This window comes from Trachurus japonicus, chromosome 23 (genome assembly GCF_045865225.1).
Source record: "Trachurus japonicus isolate A0001 chromosome 23, Traja_1.0".
Taxonomy (NCBI): Eukaryota; Metazoa; Chordata; class Actinopteri; order Carangiformes; family Carangidae; genus Trachurus; species Trachurus japonicus.
The window spans coordinates 19348308-19373274 of NC_140929.1; the positions used below are offsets into that span (position 1 = coordinate 19348308).

Below are 24967 nucleotides of genomic sequence, written 5' to 3' on the forward strand. Positions count from 1 at the left end.
GGTCCACATCTCGCCGCGCTGTCGCTGGAGGGACGGAGAGAGAGGAGGACGGAGAGAGAGGAGGACGGAGAGAGAGGAGGACGGAGGAGGTGTGGAGATGTGTCCCCGCGTCCCACTCCTCCTGACTGAGGTCCGGGCTTCAGAGGGCTGGAGGGAGAGCGAGCGCAGGGTGAAGAGCAGAGAGAAACCCTCCCCTCCCTCTCAGGCATGAAGGTAGAATCCACATCCATCCTGGAGGCAGCCCATCCTCATGGTCACACCGAGCCACACACCGACACTCATCCTTCCACTCCTCCGCTCCACTCCTCCTCCACTGGTCCTGCTGTCTCTCCGGTCTCTCCGTCTTCTCCTGCTCCTCTCTGTAGCTTCACCAGTCAGGGGCGTGGATGAAGCAGCCGCTCCATCTCACCGGCTCTCTCCTTCTCTTCTCTGCTCTGCGCTCACTCTCTCTTATTAAACGACAGTCTCTTTTCATTCACTCTTATCTCTCTCTCCCTCCACCTTCTGTCTCTTCTTTAATTACCACCTCTCTGCCACATTCCTCCTGCCCCCCCTCTGACTCGCTGACGGTCCCTCTCTCCTCACAGCGGAAAAAAGAACGGGTGGTGAAGCCGGCAAGCGGGCTCACACAGCTCTCCGTCTGCCTGTTCACTCCAGCATGCAGCCTGCAGTGCTCTCTCTCTCTCCCTCTCTCTCTCTCAACCCTCCTTCTCTGTGTTTATCACCCTCTCTTTCTCTTAATCCCTTTCATTCTCTTACTTTCTGTGCAGCTCTCTGCTCTTCTGAGCCCTTATCTTTCCTCCCTCACACTATCCTTCCCCCTCTCTCTCTCCCTCACAGTGTGACAGTGAGTTGTTTGGACAGTACCTGTGAGCTCGCCGCCCCGGCCGCACCGCCCCGGCCGCACCACGCCGGCCGCACCACGCCGGCCGCACCACGCCGGCCGCCTCACTTAATTAAATGCTATCTTGAGGAGTGAAAACAGCGAGCCCCGCAGCTTATCGTGGATCAACAATGAGACGGCGGTCGACGTATTCCCATCAATCAGTGCGGGCGTTATTAGCTCCGTCACTGTTAGTCACAGCTGTCCTCCTGGTTAAGATACTGGAAGCGGTTGCCTCAGAAACCACAGTTAAGGTGATCCTAATCTTGTGATCACATTGTGAATGATTTAGAAGGAATTTGCAACTGTCTAATCAAGATTTCGACTCTCGATGAGTGATTCAGAACAGGTGCAGTTCAGAGTTACTTATAAATAATGTCTACCACGCTTAACTGATTATGAAATTGAAATTGATCCCAAGAGCTTTGTCACACAAAATGCATCATTATTATTATCCCAATTATTAATCTATGACCTAATTCACTTTTTTCCAATAAATTCCATTAACTGTTGGTGCGTGATCATTTATAACACAAACAGCAGTCCACTGACAAATCAGAACAGTGATGCTGACAAAGATGCTCAGCCAAGTATAAATAGCTGTTAATGATGTAGCTGGTGTTTCACTAAAGATCCCACTCACTGTGTAATCCAGCTTCACATTCAACTCTCATCAGTGATCCTACACACATTTAAACCTTTGCTCCTCCAGATTTACAAACATTTAACTTTTAGCTACAGGCTAACAAGATGGCAGACAACTGAACCGAACGTGTGAACGCATTATAAAACATGTCTATAAACTTATGTGACCGATGTTGTTCTGGCCTGCCCTGAGTGGTTTTGAACCCAACAATGCTAACTGTTTCGCCAAGAGGTCAATGACCACTTGGCAAGTGGGTTAGCACGTCAATTGAGTTTAAATTCAGTACCGCTAACCGCCACAAGCTGTCACTTCTCCTCACTGGTACCTCGTGACTCTGACTATACCTGCAGACCTCCGTTACACTTATATATATAATAAAAACTACTACAGTTATCAGCCAACAGCAACTCAAGAACATTGAAAGGATCATGTAACTGACATTCTTCAGAGCTTCAGCCACTGCAACATGTGATGTGACTTCAGGTGCATTCACAGCATGACTTAAAATATAGTAAAATACTGTGTTTAACATCATTTTGTCAGAGAATGAGTGAATCACATTTAACTTTTCCATGTGTTAACATATAGAAAGACTAAATAAAGACGATTACTTCACATCCATCCACACTATGCTCAACTTAAGCTTAAATCAACATGTGCATGAAGGTTTTGCTGGTTCAGTTCATACATGTAAAGTGAGCAGCCCAGTCATGTGGTATCTGTGGCGCTCATACGCATGGATTTCCTCGTTTCTACCCCTCTCTGGTGAACGAGCTGGAAAAAACCTGAGGATGTGAAATGACCATGAAACGTGTAACAACAAAAAAGCAAGTGTTTGAGATGGACCCCAAACAAAGGGAATGGTCCGCAGTGGAGTCTAATTTTGTCCGTCAAATGACGGGCTCTGGAAAAGCCACGGCCAGAGCAAAATGTCTGGAATGTCACTGATGACCTGACATCCCCTAAACCTGTAATCACGCACTGTTGTTTGTGAGCACTGGGTCTTTGAGGCTTTGTGGCTTCACTTTGAACTTGACGTCTCACGCTTCATCGAGCTTGCTGTGTGCTCGCCTGACCTCTATTATTTCTGTTACTGGGAGGAAAGAAAGAGGGAGTTTCCTTCCAAATTAAGATACCCACTCAGATATAAAATCCAAATCATTTCGGAAAAGTTTCAACGGAGCCGCAGAGACGAGATCACTGCCAGAAGAATTACTAGGTTAAACAAACAACCGTTTTCTACCACAGGCGTTGAGTGATGAATTTTAAGCAACACAGAGTCAGTCCTCATGTAAAAGAATTTGCACAGAGCTGTGACAGTGAAGTCTTCATCTGCAGCTGGTAAAATCCAACAACAATAGGATTTGTGTGAGCCAGTGGAGTATGTTTTGATGGTGTGTAGCCTGCTTTAACCTCTCATCCTTTAAGTGAGTGGTCTGAAGGTCCCGACCGGCCGCTCACATGTCCACTGACTGTAATTAAAGGACAATGAAGACATCTGCAGTCTGTCTTCTTCTCAAACAAACACTGGGTCTAAATTTAAACGGCTCTTTTCAGTTGTGTGGGTGTTGTGACAGTAATACTTGAATGGGATTAAACATGTACTGTATATGAGGTACACAAAAAGGGGATTGGAGCAGATGATGGCTGCCTGCAGACGTGTAAACAAGAGGCACAGATGCTCCCTGTGTCCAGCTGTCAGCGCTGACCTTTTCCCTCCGCTGCATGAAACCAGCGCATGGGAGAGGGGGGCAGGGATCCCCCCAGTAAACACAGACAGACTCACATCAGCACTGATACACCTCTCACACCACAGCTGCACAACAGTAGCCTTCAGAATCTCCTATCCTCAGGCGCTCTGCAACTCTCCTCCTCTGACACGGCAGCAGCCCGTTCTGATCCATCGTCTATTACATCTGAAGCAGCAGCAGTGAGGTCGGGGTTAAATAAATATAGATGCTGCACAGAAGATGAGGGTTAAATTCTTGCATTACTAATATTCCAAGAGACAAAACGTTAATGCGCAGAGGCATGTGCACATTCAGACACCCACATGGAGAAATATCATGGGCGCGGAGCCCCGCAGCGTGTGTGCAGACCTAATGTACCTGATATCTCCTCCAGGCACTGTTTGGCTGTCTTGCTGTAGACCAGCTCTCCCTTGGTGGGGCTGAGGCAGGGGTCGGCCGGGGCCACCATGCTGCAGTCATTTTCTGAGAATGTCCTGAAGGCACAAAGAGAAAAACAATGCACAGCGGTTATAAAGACAGGATGAAATAGCTTACAAAAGCCAGGCTACACATTCAGCTACTGCATTCACAAGAGCTTTTATTGACGCTGCATTTGTTCATTGACAGTCAGTGCAGCATGGTTTATATGTTTAATTTAAACAGATTCTAAATAAATGGCAGAAAACCATAATTATTTTCAGTTTATGAAGAGATTTTATATCCATATTGTTAGTGGTTGTGCTGGTGTTAACTCTCTCTTTGTACTGACAGTGTTTCATGTTTATTTAGCCCCGCCCCCTGTCCCTACAAGTTGACAGGATTGGTTCCTTAGGTTTGTGACATATGACACATTGAATTTGTTTTTATGAGACTGTAATTGGTTCTGCAGTGCAGTTTAAGTTGGTGTATTACAAAACATATCATATGTCCTTTATAGATATCTTATGGATGTGTTAAGAATTCATTCTTTAAATTGTTGCTATAAAGTATAAAACAACTTAAACATTTAATATCACATAAAGACTTTTTATGTTGTGTGGAGTGGATACAATGGTGGTAAAAGATCAATAACTAAAAGATGTTTGTGTCTAATGTGTGAAGTATTAAAACTCTGAGTCAGTTTTTGGTGTGTGGCAAATATTCAACAGACGGACGCCTCTGAAGAGGAGGGAGGGGTCTCAGATGAGACGCCGTTGAGTGTGTGTGCAGGGGTGTGTGTGAAACATGTGTCTGTGTGCATCTGTCTCTCTTCCTCAAGCTTAAACTGCATCACGCCGCTCTGTCTGATTGTTTGTTTGTTCATCTGAAGGAACAGGGATAGAGTCCAGTTCACTTCATGAGATAACACAACCACACACACACACACGCACACGCACACACACACACACACACACACACACACACACACACACACACACTGACAGGAAAAAATGGAGCCGTGCATGGAGAAAAACTCACAGTTAGAGATAAACACATACAAACACAATAAGGTTCACACACACAGATCAAGAAAAGCATGTAAGCTAATCACAAGGTGCATAGAAATCATGATATACACAGTAAAACTTGTGTACACAAAAACAGACAAATCTGAGCACATTACACATTCCCTCCTCTGTATGAAACAGACACACACATATACACACACACACACACATTAGGGACCGGTGCCACCACCTGCAGAGCTGTAGATAAAAATTGGCCTCCAATTGCGACAGCAGCATCAGTCTGTGACTTCAGCTCGTGTGAAAAAGCTTTTTTTTTTTTCTTCCTCTGCTTCACTCACCTCAGAGGTTCACAGAGACAGACAGAGATATTCACAGCCTGTGCTGCATGTCACAATGTAGGCCCAGAGTAAGAAAGCAGATATCTGGGGAAAATTTGACAATTTGACTGCTACAATAACAAATTATTATTTGCTATAAATTGATCGTGCTGCTTTGGAAGGGACAGGCAGCTGTTTGTCATGTCTCTGCTCTGCTGCTGGCTGCATAATGAACTGTGATTCAAGCTGTGGCAATTCTGTGAAACTATTTCTATTAACAGATAATCTAAGGCGGTGGATGCCACAGTGCCACCCCCTCTGTTTGATTGATGGGTGAGCTGTGGGACATGCAGTTTGGGGAAATCAATTAACAGAACTCAGGTTACACAGTTTGGTTAGAATATAGTGGAGCAGAGGAGGACACAGAGGGTGTGTTGAGGTGTGTTGTGGGGGCCTGAATCAATCCTGCACTCTAACTGCAGCAAAGTCCTCTAAGCACAGTGGTATAACAGTATAACAGTATAACAGTGGTCTGTTCAGCTTGGCACAGACAACAGCTTCAAGTGGGCGGAAGAGAGAGAAACCAAACAAGAGAAAGATGCCTAATTGGGCTGAAAACAATGATAAATGGCAGCGCAGCAGGAGGCCTTTACGCTTCCTGTCAGCACGCCGACGGCTGTGGGTGAGGCCTGGAGCTGGGGGGGGGGGGCTTCCAGCAAGAGGAGAGGCAGACAAAGATGGAAGCTGCAGAAATACACTCAAAGGGAAGAATCTAGACACATGCAGAAAAGGGGGAGCGTACCTATGTTCCTCTTTTTGAAGAAGGGTCCTATGTTCCCAGTTTTTCCCAAAAAGGGTCCTAAGTTCCCCGGTCGCAATACATACTGGGGAACATAGGACCCCTTTTAGGGCAATGGGCTATCTCTACTTATGTCTAGCCTCTACCTGGTCTTTTTACTAAACTTAACCAACTCCTTTCTTTGCCTAAACCCAACCAATGGGACAATTCCACTTCTCGCTCAAAGTCACAACTCAACTTCTCACTCAAAAATAGGCAAAAAGCAAACTGCAAAGTCACAACTCCACTTCCAGGACCAAATATTGCATGTTCCCCGGGTCCTTTTGGGAAAAAGCGGGTCCCATACAAAGTGGGGAACATAGGGATGATCCCCATTAATAGCTTGCTAACTTAGCTAGCTAGGCTAAGTGATGGACCTCAGGGATCTGGAGGAGGAGAGTGGACCACCACCAACACAAAACTCTCCTCCATCGTACCCCTCGTTTTTCTCAGACGTCTGATTGACGGATGACAGATCCTCATTGGCTGATGAATCGTGAGCAACGTGACGCATTATTCACGCGCCTGCGTTATCCAGTGCGGAAAAAAAAAACTTCCCCACTTTCATTTTCACAACTTGTTAGCATCCTGCTAACTTGCCGCCTTCACCTGCTGACTGAGATGATACATAACCAGCAGGATCAAGTTTGAGTAGCACTAGCAACTTTCTGGCTACCTCAGTATGCTAGCCATTAGCTTGCAGTAGGCCTAACAATAGTGAACATAACTTCTATCAGACAGGGTTGCTAACACAGCACTTGTGCTAATCGATTCATATCCCCCTAAACATTAATAGGTTTCTAATAACCACCAATTTGAACCAAATTTAAACTCCACTAAAGTGATTAAAAATAACTGAGATCAGAAACAGACCATGTTTCAGAGTAGTAGTAGGCTACATCTACATCTTCTAGTCTGTTTACATTCTGCTCAATGAGGGGGCTGTCGGTTTTTACAGCCTACTTCTTCATAAGCAGCTATCACTCACTATCTGCCCGGCAATGACACCCGCAACAGTTTTAACTTGCTAGATGTGTGGGATTAAAGTAACGCTAACTCTCACAAGAGGCGCTGCTGAATGTTGCAGAGCTGACTGTGCACAACGGAGGAGGTGGTGGAGAGAGAGAGGGAGAGAAGGGGTGAAGGATTAAGCCTTGTTTAATGGGATTCCTAACTCTCTTTCTCTAGCAGCACAAAGGCATCCCAGAGATTTGGGCGGTTCCCTCATTTTTTCCTCTCCTGGATTACCTAGAGAAAATCAGCCCTGCTGGGCAGATTTACCCACGTACTGCACCTCTGATGGCAGTAAACGTCAGGGTGCAGCGTGCAGCAGCTGCATGCATCAAAACAACACCGGTTGAATGAAGAGCAGAGTAAAGGCTTCCTGCACGCTGCTGATGTCTGGGTCCTCACATCAAAGATGAAACCCAGACAGGTAAATAATAGGCTTTGGCAGCAGTAGGCAGTGGATGTTCATTTCTTCTGTAATGACTGTGTGAAGAGATGTGGAGGCAAGAGCAGGATGCACAGCGGGGGGTGCCAGGTGATCACTGGGAGAACTCCAGCATTTCATGGGCTGTGTGAGCGACTGTAATCATGTGTGTCACTGTGTGCAGGTACGACTTTGAGAAAAAAGGGTCAGTATTTGAACCTGTTGGAGGCAGTGATGGGATCAACGGCGTTATGAATAAACGGCATTACTAACAGCGCTATGTTTTCCAGTAGCCTAATGAGTAATCAAAAAAGTTACCGTTTCCCCCCGTTATAAAGCAGTTACCGTTATGGACAATAAAATGAGCTGTTACTCGTACCGTCACAAAATAATACACCCATTAAAGTGTACGTTATATACACTTGTGTTTCAGTCCATCAACTGTCGGAAAAAAGACGTTTTTTGGAACTAACCAACTCACTCAGTAGGCTATTCCTCTGCACATGCAGGGTCTGCAACAGGCGTCGCGGACCCTAACCTCCTGTTTATCTGGAACTAGTTCCAGCTAGCTGTTTCTCTGGAACTCACTCTTCCCTCCCTAACCCCCGTTTATCTTAGCCTCGTAAACCAGCCTCTCGCGGAAATGCATTTCATTTCATTTCTCGGGGGAGTCTGGCCTCATCCCCCCTCTAACCGTCTGGGGTGGGCGGGAGCTGGGCGGGAGTAGTAGCAAAGACGGTTTAATATCTTTGGTAGTAGCGTTGACAGACAACCCCATTCAGCCAATCAGCAAGTTGGTGTAGTGACGGGGCTTTGCACCAGTCGGTCCCTGATTGGCCAACGTGCTGTGTCAATCACAGCGGCGACGCTGATTGGCTCGGCCTTCTGAGGGTTTCAGTCCAAACGCTTAGAATGGGGATGAGGCCAGACTCTCCCTCGGAATGAAATGAAATGCACTTCCGCGAGAGGCTGGTTTACGAGGCTACGTTTCTCTAACTACTGCACTAACCAGCTCACTCAGTGTTCCTCCACACAGGCAGGCTCTGCGATGCGCTGTATCACTCCGCCTATCAGCTGTTTAGATCAGCGTGTAGAGGAGGCATGATACAGCGCATTGTGGAGACTGTCTGTGTGGAGGAATACTGAGTGAGTAACTAGTAACTATAACTCATTACTTTTTCAAAGTAACATGGCCAACACTGGTAGAGAGGAGGTGTGTGTGTGTGGGAGGGAGATGGAAATACACAGATGAGCTCATGTCTTGTGGATGGTAGTGCACTCACACACACTCACACTCACCTGTACATGAAGGGGGCCACGGTGGCAGTGTTGGGATGGTTGTGCTGCTGTTGCTGAGGAAGTTGCACCACTCCGTTCCCTCCCAGCGCTCCTCCTCCTCCTCCTCCCCCCCCCAGCATCCCCGTGGACCCGGACAGGGCCGAGGTGCTGGTGGAGGAGGTCATGCTGCTGCGTTTCCCCTCGGGGCCGGCCATGGAGCGCTGCATGTAGAAGCTGCCGCCCTGCCCTCCTTTAGTCATCTTGCCCCTCTCTCCCTCTCCTCCCCGCATGTTGCCGCTGCTGTTGAGGGCCTGGCCCTGAGTCTGGGTCTGGGTCTGGCTCGGACTCTGACTCTGTGGCTTTGCTGCTGTGGTTGAAGGAGTCTTCAGTCCCGGCTTGGGGATGCCACTGCCGTCTTTCTTTCCTGATGCCGGCTTCCCTCCCTTGGGGATGAGACTGGCGATTTTGGAGGACTTCTTGTTGGAGTCGGCGTAGGACTCTCGATCTTCTTTGGGCGGGGAGGCGTCCTTCGAAGACTTCCCAGACTTGCTTTTGTCCTCCTTGTCTTTGGACGCGGCCATGGAGCGGCCGCTGCTGGCGGAAGCTTTTGAGAAGGAGGGGGATGAAGAGGAAGTCTTGCTGGGCGCGGCGAGGGACGAAGCCTGGGTCTTGGTGGGTATGTGCTTGGCCGTAGCGCTGCTACCGCCGCTGCTGCACACCGAGCCCGTGGGCGTCGGTCCGTCCTCGCCGTACTCCGACAGGTCGTCCTCCTCCTGCAGAGCCATGTCCGCCACGGACGGCGACGCCCGCGAGGCCGACCGCGGGTTGATGAGGCGAAACTTCTCCAGCATGGACCTCTGGGGTCCGCCGCCCACCGCCGCGCCGCCGTGTCCCTCCGGGGCCTGGGGCGAGGGCGTGGTGCAGGGCGAGTGCGTGGGGCTGGCCAGCATGGACGAGGTGGCGCTGTGCTTGAGGTTCATGGACTTGCTACGCCAGGTCTTGCCGGCGGTGGGAGAGGGGATGGCAGAGGCCAGCTGCTGCCCGCTGAGGCTGGTGGGGACCGTCCCCCCCAGACCGCTCCCGTTCATCCCACCGGGTACCGGGATGCCCCTCACCGCTTCTGGACCAGGACAGAGACACAGAAAGGACAATTAAGACTGGTGCTGAGTTGTGTGATCTAATCTAGACTACTACAGTACATATCTATAAACAAGATGCACTTTGGAAACATCATCATTCATTAATATGGTTCTCTGAAATTTACAGCAGTTTGCGTAGATTCTATCATTCACTCCTCCAAGATGAATCCTATCAGAATCTGGAACAGTTCCACACAGCAGTGGTTGGTAACCCTTTCATTTACAGGCCACCAATTACGTGATAATTACATGATAATGTCAAGAAATAGCCTAGAAATAACGGTCAATTTTGTTTTTCATAAAGGCAGAAGATTACACATGCTTCTCATGCTTTGATTTTTTGTGGAAAGGTCAGAATTTTTCTCATATCCCATATTTCTGGGCTATTTCTACGGAATCAATCATTATTTCTTGGCTATATTTTTTGACATTATTGAAAACGTTATTTCTACACATTATGACGCAATTAATAGTGAGTCTAACACAGGAAAGGAAACCAGAAAAATTGGAGCAAACTCTCAGAGTCTTCACAATGAGATGCCTAATAATTTTCACAAGTCACATCTGAATACTCAGCTGACTTCTCTATAATTTTACACACATCACATTCAAGAGCAAAAATGGGAAACTTTCAGAAGACTTCAGTGTTGTGTGAAGTTGAGTGCCTATTCCCAGTTGGCAGAACATCGACATCGGGTCGGCTTTAAAGGAAATATTTCACTCCTATTGTCACAGTGGTCTCAGAGGAGTGTTCACTCTCTGTGCTCTGTGCTCCTGTTCAGGTCCTGCCCCCCCCTCCTGAATCACACGTCTATACCGGCCTGTCACAGCACGTTAGGAGGTGGAGAACACTGGTCATCCTGGAGAGTCCATCATGTTGTAGCCATGACAACGACTAAGAAAGGATCACACCGGCTATGCTAACGTGAATGGAAGGGGAAACGTCAACCCCGGTGCACTATTAAATGTCACGAGTCCTTTATGATGAGGCAAGGCAAGGCAGTCTGAGGGCTCATGAAGGTTTTGGTGCTGAATCTATAGCGACTTCTGACATGTTCACACATCTTCCCTGGAATTGTTCTCAACAAACCCTGAAGGGAAGAAACAGCAGCAAGAGAGAAGTCAGCTTTTCCACTTGAGAGAAAGCGAACACTGCCAACTCAACTCAGAAACCCGTTTCCCATGGAGACCGAGGTGGATGTAGAGATTGGAGCCTATTCCTCTGATCCAGAGATGTCTGCCTGGATGATTGGCCATCACTCCTACAAAACCACAGCCCATCTCAAACTAAATTGCTTCTGTGTTACCTGCTGTCAGACTATTAGCTGCTGATATTGTCTACGTTCAGACACAGAAGAATCTGCACTGAGCATTGTAGGTTAGACTCGTCATATTTTTACCACTAGCAGCTCTATGGGAAATGGTTTTAAAATCCATTCCCCTGTGTGTTGATGTATAACGCTGCATGTAAACATACATTGTCTGTCTGTCTGTTTACCAGAAAACTCCCCAGGGTACCCACATGCTGCAAATACTCCCAACACAACAAAATACAGACACACACACTGCAAGTAATACAAACAACAATGGGAATGTTTCCAGGGGACACAAAACAGTGATGAACCACAGAAACACTCCTGTGCTAGTTACAGCATGTCCCTTTATTCGTATGAGTATTTGCAGCTCATCTATTAAACTGATGACTGAATTTGTGTCAGTCTACATGTTTTCTTAAAGGGATAGTTCAACACTTTGGGAAATTGGCCTATTGCCATAATCCCTGTAGTTTTAGGAGTAGGTTCACTACCTTTAATTGTCGGTGCAAGCTGTTTTTAGATTGGCGGGGCAGAGACATGAGCTCTGCAGGGGCGGCAAGTAGTTCCGAGTATTTGCTTTATGTGTCGTAATGTTACATGCTTATACGTTGTTATTTCATATCGTGGTGAATGTGCAGGTCACAACCTGTCCACGAGAGCGTTTTGGAGTTGTTGGATTGTGTATTTAGTTTGATGAGGGCAACGCAAAAGTACCATGCCATTGCATTAGCTGAGCAGCTCACGTCTCTGCCCCTCTGATCTAAAAACAGCTTGCACTGACAATAAAGGTAATGAACCTATACTGCTATGACTATAAGGATTATGGCAATAGGTGAATTTGCCAAAATGTTCAACTATCCCTTTAAGGTGTAGCTCCACAGGGCAACATACCTGTGAGTGAATGTAAGTGGATAGCAGGAAATCTCTCTGGCATGATGTGAAAATGACAGTGTAAGATTTATGGAAATATTTCAAACCCATTTTCTGTTTTGTAACACAATATATGTATATATGTATAATATATTGTATAGACATGGTTTTACATTCTAGCCCCTTCTTAAATCTGCTGCCATTCACTCCATTACAGCCCTGGACGCTGGACTCTGATACATTACAAAGTTTCTTGTGCCACAATACAGAGCACATTGAACATCCGTCACATATGTAAAATAAATGTTTCACCACTTCTGACCTTTGACCTTTACACACACACCACTTTTCCTGGCTGGTTGATGCTCAGTTCATCAGCCTGACTTCTCTTTTATCTTACACACACAGAGGCATACAAGATTCAGCACCTGGCAGGTAAGTATAGTATTTGCTTCACACCATGTAAGGAATACAGAGCAGCAGAAGGCACGCAGGCGTCTATTTTAGAGAAGAAGGGATGATCATAAATAGAGGCAATAAGGAAATGCAGAATTAGAACTGGGAGGGAATGAAGAGGAAGGAGATCCAGTGAAAGCATGAAGTTATGCACCATTAAACTGAGTGGCCGTCTGGCTGTCAGTCAGCACAGGGAGCTGGGTTCAGCTGGCTGTGAGTCACCTCCAGTCTGTGGTTTAAAGCCCCTTCAGGCAGATGAAGGGGGGGGGGTATTCAGCTTCAGCTGTGGCCGAGACACTTTAACCGGCTTACACTTCTGACAACATTCTCTAAAGCCTTCAAACATGCCTGAAAATGCCCCAGTGCCCCGTCTGTGTCAGCGCTGGAGTGAAACGTGCAGTCTGCCAGGCTCTGACAACACCATGTTGTTGATTATATCTAATGGGATCTGGTGGCACAATAAAGACAAAAGCGTTGTTAATTTATCTCCATGTGTCTGGGTGACATGTCTTTACCACGCGCTCATTAGATTGCAAGAAAGAAAATTCAATATTTCTATGAGTCTCCTGGGAGTTTTTTTATGACAGCATTTCAGCTTTATGACCGATCAAGGTGTAAACTACTGCTGCTGAGGCTGATGACAGTCATCACCATCACGCTGCCATCGCTTCACAAAACAGTCCAAGATGAGCTGGCTGTTACAACAACAAAACATCTGTACATCATTAGCATCTCCAAGGATGAAGTTCATTTTCCTCTTTTCTTAACAATCACAGGCTTCATGTGTATACAACAGTTGTATGAGCATCATATTAGTTATATGATTTAATAAGAATATCAGATTTTGATTCATATGTTTATTTTATATGTAACATTTTATTTGACGCCTATCTCTATAACACATTATAACCATACTTATGAGTTATAATGCAGTTATAGCACTGTATAACTATAGTTATAAACACTCATAAATTATCATAATGCTTTATAAAAATAATCATAACTAACAACGCCCTCATCAATAATGCATTATAAATTTAGTTATACTGTGTTGTAATTAGCTTATAAACATGTATAACTATCATTATAAACACTCATAAATTATCATAAGACATAAGATAGTTATACATGTTTATAAGCCAATTATAGCACATTATAACTATACTTATAATGCATTATCGTTGTGGGCATTGTCAGCCAGTTACTAACAATTATAACGTCATGATAAAATGCTTTATAGTGTGTTATGATTATTGTTATTAATCATTATGATCATTTACTGTAGGAGTGTTTATGACTATAGTTACACAGTGCTATAACTGCATTATAACTCATTATAAGTATGGTTATAATGCGTTATAGAGAGAGGCGTCAAATAAAGTGTTACCTTTTTATCTTTTGGTTTACTTCATCTTCTATTTGGTCACCACAAAACAAATAGCTTCACAACTGAAACAAAGCAACACAACATTTTCCTGACCTGCACACTTGTCTCCTCTCTACCTTCGTCCTCCTCTGATGACCAGACATCATTTAATTCTAATGTTACATGTGGGGATATACTAAGATAAGATAGACCTAAGATAAATCTAAGATAAATGATAGTTAATGTGAGGCTAATTAACAATTAAAAAACACCTGTAGTGCAGAGTGGTTTATGTGATTAAAATCCCAGTTCTGTCAGCATTGATATTCAGTCAAATCAGATGATTGGAATTATTATGAAATAGAAAGTAGAGCACATTTCAGACATGGACATCTACCTTTACACTGTGTATGGACATCCAATGATATCAGAGCATAGATATTATATTCTAGTTAAAGGTCAAATATTTGAGCAAATGTAAATCTCCATACAACGCCTCAGCTATTGGTAATTCTTGTAATGTATCCAATGTGTATGTGACACGACTGAATGAGTGTTGTACAGCAGCAGACACACTGCTCACTTTAACAGTGTTTCTGCATATTTAAAAAGGCAGTGAACTTGCAAACACCTCGTGGTTTCTTTTTATCAGTTTGAATAATGATAAGTGAGAACACAGCAGTCTGATCTCAGACCAGCTATTGTGATTTCATCGTAACCAACAGAATCTCACCAGGACGACTTACGAATCACCTGGTGAGGAGAAATGGCGTCTTTGTTTTGTACTTGCGTGTCTACACTCCCACCTGATAATGTCATCCACATAAACATGGATGACAGAGCATCGTCTGTGTTTCAGTGTGTGTGTGTGTGTGTGTGTGTGTGTCTGTCCTCTGTATCACCCCTCATGTTTAGAGATAGACGGTTTATGAATGTGAATGAAAAAAAAAAGGTTACAAGCATCTTGTGTGTGTCTGCGTGTGCATGTCTCTGATTGTGTGTCCACTCAATTAACCCTGTCTTCAGAGACCTTTTCAGACCCCCCGCCCCCGTCCCCCCACCACCACCCCCCCCCTCCTCCTCCCGTCCCCACCCTGGAGGCTGTTTCAGTGCGCCACCACTTTTTTTTCAACGTGTAGTGACTTGCCGTTGCCATGGCAACAGACTTTTTTTTTCCTCCTCTGCGGCCGAGGAATGAAATGTCACTTCTTCTGGACCCACACACACACACACACACACACACACACACATGTATATATGTTGTTTACAACTAAATGCCAGATTGTACACACAGAGGCATGATGGCGGGATTTAAATGAATTAGAAGAAACACACACACACACACACACGCACACATGCACATGCTCTCCTGCTCTTTCGCTGCCTCCCATTACATCACACTGTTACTGCTTACTCATCCTCGTGTTCAACAACAAGCTGCATAATCACCAACTTTCTTCAGTCCGTCTTAATTCTACTTAACAACAAACTCACTGGCCTTTGAAGCCGTTTTGTTGGCTGAGGCCAATTAGATAGTTGCATGGCAACAGCAGTGATGCAACGCTCCTCGTGCCCTTTGAGTTCTCGCTCTCTCTGTCAGGGCTTCGCTATGTAAGAATATAAAAACAACATTTTACTTCATCCCCACAGAGACGCACATACAGTATACATGAAGAGTTCAAGTAATACAAATCTAAAAAAAAAAAAAAAAAAAAACCTTCACAACTTTCAGACCAGTTGGCATTAGTCACCACGAAGCAAATATACTATACTGTACATTTGTATATCTTTATGAATGAAAGTATCTGAATTTGATTTAACAGCAGTGGGCAGGGACAAGTTCCCTCCACTAAAAGCCAGTGGGATGTTTCCATTGTGTTCTGGATTACTAAAAGAAACTTTATGACACTGACAGGTTTGGTTCTGCAGGATCGTCTTCACTAATGAACCATTCATGATGTCTGAAGCCTAAATACAATCAGCAGGAGTTTGTGTGTGCAGGTTCAGACCAGGTAGGTTTGTCTGAAGGGAAAACCTCTACAGAACAGTTTACCTGCACTTTAGAGACGGTTCCTAACTTAGTCCATTTACCATCAAATCCTATTCTGGCAAATCTGAATCATGGGGCAAATGATCAAGGGATGACTAAGAAATAAAACAAAGTACAGCTCAGATATTAAGTGATATTGTGGGATAATGGCAGGACATAAAACAAAAAGTACAAATAGAGCTGGTGCAGCCAGAGGTAAAAAAAAAAAAAAAAAAAGTTAAAAGGATGTAAGATCAAATAAGAGGATGTGTGACATGACAGGAGCAAATGAGGCTACCTGTAAGAGAGGAAATAAACTCAACAAGATGAATAAAAGGGCTCATGGCAGACGCTGCCTGCTTTCGCCCAGAAGCTTCAGGCTGCATCGCTGACATTTCCCCACAATTGATTTTTCCTTTTCTGTTTTTTTTCTTTCGTTTCTTTTAGGCCACAGCTTTGTTTCATCTCCTCTGCAGTAAAGCACCAACACCTAGTGTCTGTTCTGTTCTGTTTTTTTATTCTCACACTGCTTGAAAAGGCCTCGTCCATCCCTCTTTTCACAGAGAGGTAAATGAAACCGATCGACTGGAATGATGAATCGCTTTCTTAATAATTTCCTTCCCCAGATACAAAGTACACTCGGTCACATGATTCCTGCCTTCCCTCCTGCTTCCCTCCACTTGTCATCTCTCGCCATGAATCCCCTCCTCATCCCAGTGCAGAGAGAAGTTTCAGACAGAAATCAGCAGGGTGAGTGAGCATGTGAACTTTTCGGGGCTGAAAGCAGGAGAGAAGGACAGAGAGAGGAATTGAAAAGGAGAGTTAGCTGGAGGCTTTTCACTGCTCTCTGTGTCCGACACCATCCGCTGCCTCTCTCACCTCCCACTGATCCTCTTTCAACTCCACACACTCACTCTCCTTGTGTTTCAATCCCTTTTTTTAAGATTCAAAGCGAGAAAACATTTTCTACTCTGACATATGTTGCAAGCGAAGCCCCAAGAAGAAAAACCGCTGTCATTATAACGTGATCATAAAGTCGTCAGGGCTGCTTTTAATTAATGAAATAACTCTGAGGCGTGTGAAAGACTTTGATTACTGTACGAGCCAACGCACCACGATAAATCTTAAAGCTGTTACAAATACAGTGCGTGCTTCGCCGTAATTAAAAGGTTGTGAGTGGATGTATTTACCCTCCACATCAGAGGGAGGCCGTTAAGACAGCGATTTACTCCTCAATAATCAGTTTTTCTGTTAAATAAAACACTGTGCACTCTCACTCTCCGTCACTGTGAGACCCGTTCTCCAATCATAATCGCTCTCATTAGCCTCATCATGCTTGACAGAGCAGCTGCCTGGGTTTGCCCCCTCGGTCTCCTCTCAGATGGCTCTCTCCGTGCTGTGGGAATGTGTCGCTGCCTCCACTTAATGGCATCCATTATAACTCACTTGGAATAAAGAGCTGGGAGTGATTCAGCAGACTGAAAGAGAGAGAGAGAGCTCCTCTGCTCTTCTCTCTGTGTGAGTGGCGCCATCCAGTGGCTGGGATGGAGAATGTGACCTGACCCTGGACACCAGGCATGGCCTTACTCTTGTATTTTTACATACGGGCTTCTCCACGAACTGTTACTGTTGTGTATTTAGGAATCATTTGTATTGTGTTTTTGGACATATGGGCTACCCTCATTATTCTAAATGATGATTAAAAACACCACACACGATCTTAAACAACTGTATTCTATACTTTCACTTTCTGAAATATAAATTGAGCATCTTGATTGACAGCCGCGATCACATGGGGTCGCCAGAAATTTGTGATGTCAAAATGGGGTCACAAGCCAAAAAGGTTGGGAACCACTGATGTAGCCTATATCCCACAGTCTTACTATTTATTGATGTAATTTAATGATTAAATGATAACCAGTTGAATGCAGCTGGATATGAGTGACTATTGGCCCTCTGCCTCTGATTGGCTACCTCCCACAGAGTAGACCATACAGTATATCTGCCTGTACTTCCACTGTGTTTTTAAACCTCTGCTTGACAAATGTCTGAGGACCAAAACGTTGTTTATTTGTTATATAATAACGTTTTTTGCAAGTTGAAGGACAGTGTGGGCAACTTTTTACTTCTTTACACAGGATGGAGAGTGTAGCATGTGCTGTCAGTCAGAGACATGATGCAGTAACACGGCCTGCTCACCTCGGTCGTTGCCGCTGGCATACTGAAGAGGCTTGCTCTTGTCGATGCTGTTGAAGCTCTGGCTGCGGCGGTTGAGGTTGGACGAGCCCGGGCTCCTGGAGGCCCCGCTGCCTGCAGCAGGGACCCTGGAGGGTCCTGGTAACCTGGGGGGGCCACAGCAGAGAGAAAAGGGTCAGAAGGTTCAAAAGATACACAAGAGTTTTGACTTTATACTAACGACTGGAGGCTGAGCTGATCTTAGGTCAGAGATGTGTTAATAGTGATGTTGAGGGTCAGTGGTGGGAGGAGGAAATCATTTCTCATTACTTAGCCACAAACAGTCCAACTCTCAGCCTCCGCCCACCTGAGGTTCCTTCTTTATTCTTCTTTATGGCTTAAGAGCAACAAATCTATCAATAAACAAACACCCATGTCTTAAAGAATCAGATCACTCTACTCCTCAGTCTCATGCTGATACAGTAGGTACATTTAATTACTGCTAAAACCAGTGAAGTGGTCCCTCAAGTGATCAAGGACCATGTCACAGGTCCTGTAAATTCAACTTAAAGGGGAACTATGTAAGTCCGGTCGCTTTTCCACTGTGTTGCTAATCCTCCTCCCGACCATGTGCATTTGTTTTCAACGAAGCCGGCAAGAAATCAACCAAAAGAGTGGTAGATAATGTTATATATCATATATGATGTTCCGATGTGTTTCTTAACTGTCATAAACAAGAGATTACAGGTTGCAGGGCGCATTTGTGTGGTGATGCTGCAGAGACGAAAGCTGCTACACTGGGTCGGAGGCTCTGATCTTACAGGGTTGGTTTTCAGCCAAGAGACGCTAGGTGGAAGGCAGAGAGCCTCCATTCTCCCTCCAACAAGTTATAAGTCATTGATTTAACCAGCACAAGTACTTTGAAGCTGTTTAATTAAGGTAAAAAAACCTGCATAGTTCCTCTTTAAGTTATTACATTAACTGGGTTTTCTTGCTCAATGACATTATGTCAGTGAGGCAGTGACATTAAACAGGAAACACAGAAACTCTGATGAGTACCCAGTTAATAATAATAAGCTTATTTGAAAACAGGGACAGTGCACATTAATAACATCACTGTACAGTAAATGTGCCAGAATTAGCCAAGAGGCTATGACTTGACTTGACATATGATCTTTACATTAAGACTGTGGATGTACAGTAGTGCTCCATCAATTGAATCAAAACTGCTCCAGAAAGGACAAGAGGGAACATCACAGAGAGTAATACTTCCAGTGTGTGTCTGTGTGTGTTTTTACATTATTAAAAAAGGCAGACAAAGTAGACCGGATCAGCACGTAGGAAGGAAAAACACTAAGTTAATGAACAAATATCAGTATGATAGGAACAAAACCTCTTCCCACTCGTTTCCTCAGAAAAATGATTTCCACATCTTCACTGCTACAGTAGCAGGAGAACAGTGAAAGGCTCTGTGATGAAGTGGAGCTGGATTTATTGGTTCTTGATGGACTCCAGTTCTCTTTATGTGCAGGACTGCCATCACTCCTCTCAACCAGGAGAAGAGTCTGATTTCTACGCTTTCTAAATACATCTGTTGGCAGTGACCACGTCATCCAGAACCAGGACTGTGTGGGCTCACTGTGCAGTATTTACATCAGTGTGGGAAGTCCAGAGGTGTTGAAGATGTCTACTTTCTGAGATGTGAGGAAACATTCTGTACAGTTTAGCCTCAGAGTAGTTTGTGTTGTTTCAAGACTGACTTGAAAAAACACAAAAACATGAAGCTAACCTTTAAATCAAATCCACAGGGACTGAGAAACAAATGTCAGTATGATTCAAACAGAGTGAGCAGAAGTCAGAGCAGGCTGTAGAGCAGACAGGGAGGCAGAGGCTGAAAGAGCCCCTCCACTGTGTTATGAATACTAACCCTGAGCTCAGCGTGCCAGGGAACGCTTTAAGACACAAAGTGTGTGTGGGTTGAGAAGGGAGGATGAAAGGAGGAGGTGAACTTGGTAAAAGTGATATTGTGTAAGTGACAGATACAAATGTTCACTTCAGTGAGATTACAGGAGGAAAAAGAGACTTAAGCAGATGGAAATAGACATTAGACACTCTGTTCTCCAACCATAGTACAATTATACTACAATAACTAAAAATGTAATATTGTATAGAGACACAAAGGCAAACACGCACGCACACCTCCTGGGAAGTTTGTGTTTTCAGTCTTACACACACACACACACACACACACACACACACACACACACACACACACACACACACACACACAATCAGAGCCAAAGCTGCCAGTGTCAGATGTTGATTTGCCATGCTGCAGCTGGAGGATTTTCACGACTCTCGGGGGGGGGCGTTAAAATAATTATACCATCAAAAACCTGTTGTTATGGTGCAATAACGGCACTGTGCTTTTTATTTTTTTGTGCCAGATGCTTTCACTCATCTGTTTGTTAGTAAGTTGTTTCGAAAAACAGATCTGGCAGCTGGCTGCGGGATGATGACAAAATTCATGACAACTTGAATCTGTCTGGACCGTTAAATCTTCACAGAAATGACTGCAAGTGACTCCAAAAGTCATGTATGTGTCAGCCTACTGTATATACTGTATACTGTGTTCTTTCTCACTTACAATCTGAATAGGCATAAAAATATATACTGTAGGGCTGCAGAGTGGAAAACATCACCAGGATTCAGAGAAGTAGGGAACACACACACAGGGAGTAACGCTGAATATGGGCACTGGGTGAAGACTTTGCATCAGATAGCTGAAGGTGTTTGCATCCACAGCCTGGTCTTGTTCAATAAGAGGAGGGAGAGAAGAAGCCCCTTCCTGTCTGCCTGTCTGCCCTGCCCCCCCCCCCCTACCCTAACCCTAACCCTGAGCGCTGTCCTGATGTTCCTGATGTCCTCTAACAGAGATAATCGATTCGCTACGCCGAATATGTCACTCGTGTGTGTGTTGCAGATGGAGCCGAGATGTCGGAGGGAAAAGTTCTTCTTATTTTTTTCGTTATGTGGTCAAAAACTCTCGGCGGAGAAAGAAAGTTTTTTCATATGTTCCGTCTCGTCTCTCTCAGGCCTTTACTTAATAAAATAAACAAAACAGAAGAACAGATCGACACGTAGTAGGAATAAAAAACAACTACGATCATGGAGAAATACCCCGCGCTGCCCGCAGGGCTTTTATTAGTGTGTCACAGGACGACAGCTACCATGATGAACTTCATCTGGAAAAGTTCACGTCTCTCACATTCACTCCCTCCTGACTCCATGTGTTAGAGAGAGACATATATACATATAAAGATAAGAGAGGTCATCAAGTCACCACATCATGAGGAAGGAGCAACGCTTCATCTTTTATTTCCCTGGTGCATCTGAAACACTTGTAGGTCAATAAAACATGGGAAGAAAAAGCGGGTGCTATGGAACCACATGGAGCGGGAAGAGAATTTTCTGCTGAGGACAAGTCTAATTTAAAAAAAAAAAAGAATATATAACAAGAGATGACAGCCCAGTAATATGAGTGGTCAAAAACATTCAACAATTATCCTGTGAAAAACAAGGTTTTGTACAGTCTGCAGTCTTGGTAGTGGTTATATAGCCTGCTTATTACTTTTTATTATGAATGAAAACAATCTGAAAACAGTTTGCACTGCATTGTCATACGGTTTACCACAAAAAATTCACATTTTAAACATCACCTCCCTCAAGTCAAGTCAAATTATATTCATATAGCCTGATATCACCAAATCACTCATTTTCCCCATGGGGCTTAAAAACCTACAAGCAGCATTACAACATCCTCTGTCCTTAGCCCTGTGAATGAGACAAGGAGAAACTCCCAGTAAAAGCTGTTTAACCAGAAAAAAAAAGGTAGAAACAGGGGCGGGCAACTCTATTAAATGATATGAGTAAAGCTAATTATGGTTTTAACATATGCTTTTAAAGTCAGCACTTCCATGATTGCAGCAGAGGGACTTGAATGGTTTGTAATTGCAGAAAAAAGAAAGAAAAAAAAATCAAGTTTACTTTGGATGTTTCGCTCAAAAATAGAGCAAGTCTCAGCGATTAAGCAACCTGCACAGCATGAAGTCAGAGCAAAACTGCCTAATGAGTCAGTTCATGTGCTGAGAAATGCAAACATTGTTTCATGTCGACAATTGTGCAAAAGTAAAATGTGCTCTATTGCAAAAAAGAAAGAAAGAAAGAACTGATGTCAAGAAGCGGGAAACGTGCCGGTCCTGTGTGCTCAGTTGTTTAGTATTTCTCACACTGAGCCGTACGTCGACAGCAGCGACAACAGACTGCAGACTGTTTACAGATGCTGATCCATGTCTGAGAGCAGAGGCCCGGTGCTCTGCCTGGGTGGACTCACTGAGCTGCAGACTGAGGTGCTGCTGAGCCCCGAGCCCCCCAGACCACCGAGCCCCGAGCCCCAAGCCCAGACCACCGAGCCCAGACCACCGAGCCCCGAGCCCCGAGCCCAGACCACCGAGCCCCGAGCCCAGACCACCGAGCCCAGACCACCGAGCCCCGAGCCCCGAGCCCCGAGCCCCGAGCCCAGAGCCGCGGCCGCCTCGCTGGGCTCACACACAGGAACTGCTACAGTAGCAACCACACACTGTAACCCAGAGCCAGACAGAGGGAGGGAGAGAGGGAGGAGAGCAGTGGAGCAAAGCAGAGAGAAATATGTCACAACTCTGACCTCGATGACCCCCCCTCACACACACACAGACACACGCACTGATTATAGTAGCGTTAGTGCTGGGGGCTTACAAATGTGCAAAGAATGAAGAGAGGAATGGATGATAAAGAATTGAGATAAAAACACTAAGATGCATGAAAAGTGATGATGCAGAGGGGGAGAAACTGTAGCTGCAGACCCAGACCCAGACCCAGACCCAGACCCAGACCCAGACCAGAGAAAGACAAAGACAAACAGAGGGAAATTAGTGAGAGATTGAGGCAATTCAGATGGAAATCAGAGGTAGTCCCTTTTATCATCAGCTTCTTTCATCTTCCAAAACACACGTTTGATAATGCGTCAGCAGAATGGAGCTGGAGAGAGAAACAGCATGTAAATTGTGGACAGTGGGTTTGTAGAGTATTATAGGACACAGGAAGGATCTGCATCCTGGATGTGAGGTAAAGAAGAGAGGAGAGGAGCTAGTAGACACCACATTACTCAGCCTGTCACTCACTGGCTATCAGAGAAACTTCTTGCAGAGAGATTATTTCCCTCTCACTCCTGCTGCCAAGGTCCCTGCTGAGCACCAACCTTATGCCTAGCTCTTACAGTAGCATCCTCTATTTGCCAGGGAAGTGCCATCCACGCCACCTTCAAGGCAAAGTCACAGTCACCTCAGGTTTATTAAAATAGAGGAAAGACAACACAAGTGGGCAGGTGGCCAGCAAGCTGTCCAACATCACCCCCTGCTGCATTCAGGATGAACTTTAAGAGCCACACTAGCTGCTGTCCACCTCACAAACCAGGCTCTGCTCTGGAGCTAAATTCTAATGTGTTTGTGTAGTGTGCCAGGCTGCCATTGATTTGCATACATTTCTGTAGTTCATGAAAATCAATCAGCAGACTCGAGTTGAAACATTGACAAAAAATAATGTTTACTGTGATGGATAATTCAAATCAAGTGTCAAAAGTCTGCTAATGGAGTTTGAACTAAATCAGTGGAAATCAATGGCAGATTGGGGGAATATGTTAAAACACAAAAACTGCAAAGCTGCAAAAGTGTAAAGTACTGTATAGACGATTTGTCCTTCAAAGGATGCTTAAAGGTCCAGTGTACTGTATAATAATTGTCAAGATTTATTGGCAAAATCGGAATATACTACATGAATATATTTGTATAAGTGTATCGCTATAAAATAAATTTGGTTTGGTTTTCGTAGCTTTATAATTCCTCTTTTATATGGGTCTTGCTTTAGAGGGTGTCGCCATCTTGTGCTGCCATGTTTGTACGGCAGCCTGAACGGAAAATCCAGCCAGAGAGCAGGTTTCAAGAGTTGCACGTTCATAAATAAACGTACGAAGAAGGAGGAGGAGGAAACAGCAGACATACTGTATGGTAAAATGGTTTAGATCTTCACCTCATCGCTCCAATCGTGGTTAACAAGTTTTTTTGTCCTCGGAGGACACCGTCACTTTGCCGACGGCAGGGTTGAATGCAAGCGAGTGAGTGAGTGAGTGCTGCAAACTAGAATCTGAACGCTAGATATCACACTGCACCTTAAAATCAAGTGTCAAAAGCCTGCTAATGGAGTTTGAACAAAATGAGTGGATTAGTGGATCAATGGCTGCATTAGAAAATTGGGGAAATATGTTAAATCACAAAAACTGCAAAGCTGCAAAAGTGTAAAGTATAGACGATTTGTCCTTCAAAGGCTGTTTAAAGGTACAGCGTGTCCTACCAGTACACACAAGTGAGCTGCACTGAAGTGTCAGGGTGAGCCTGAGCCTGAGCCTGAGCCTGAGGGAGTCGGTGTGGAGCCACAGCCCTGTCACTTTCAAATCACACTAGGTGTGTTTGGATCACTGTACTGTAAAGCTCTTTCAGTGCAATTTTGTTAACATGCCAAGGAGAAGTGTCGTTGATCACAGGGGAAACTAAGATTCAGTGACATGAAGTAAACCATTATGAAGGAATGAAAAGCTCAGTGTTGATATACACAGAGGGCAGAACATCACAAAAGCCACTGAGGGCGAACAAAGCATGTGCTCATTCAGCCAGCACATTATACTGTGCTTTCATGAGGACAACTAATGAAAAGAACACTTCTGCACCTGTTAGGAGACAAGTTACTGGAGTAAAAGCTGCAGTTGTAAAATGCACAGTTGTTTTAGCTCCGGCTAAAAAGCAGAGCATAGAAATCTCTTCAACTTCAGCAGCTTGAGGGAAAAACGTTTTGCACATTGAGGGCGGCATATGGAAGAGAAAGTTTCTTTAAGACGAGGCAATGCATGGTGATAAAAAAGGGATTAGCATCACATGGTAACATGGGGATGCTTAC

The 24967-nt window shown here is 44.8% G+C and overlaps 1 protein-coding gene across 1 annotated transcript in view; it reads right to left on the reverse strand.

Annotated features, from left to right (window-relative positions):
- The window catches only part of nav3 (neuron navigator 3), a 224546-nt gene that overhangs the window by 89489 nt on the left and 110090 nt on the right, over positions 1 to 24967 (reverse strand). The window contains exons 7-9 of the mRNA XM_085769707.1: positions 17948 to 18090; positions 8594 to 9692; positions 3638 to 3753 (exon numbers count right to left, since the gene is read on the reverse strand). Coding sequence (XP_085625833.1) covers positions 3638 to 3753; positions 8594 to 9692; positions 17948 to 18090 — 1358 coding nt within the window. The remainder of the gene's footprint in view (positions 1 to 3637; positions 3754 to 8593; positions 9693 to 17947; positions 18091 to 24967) is intronic.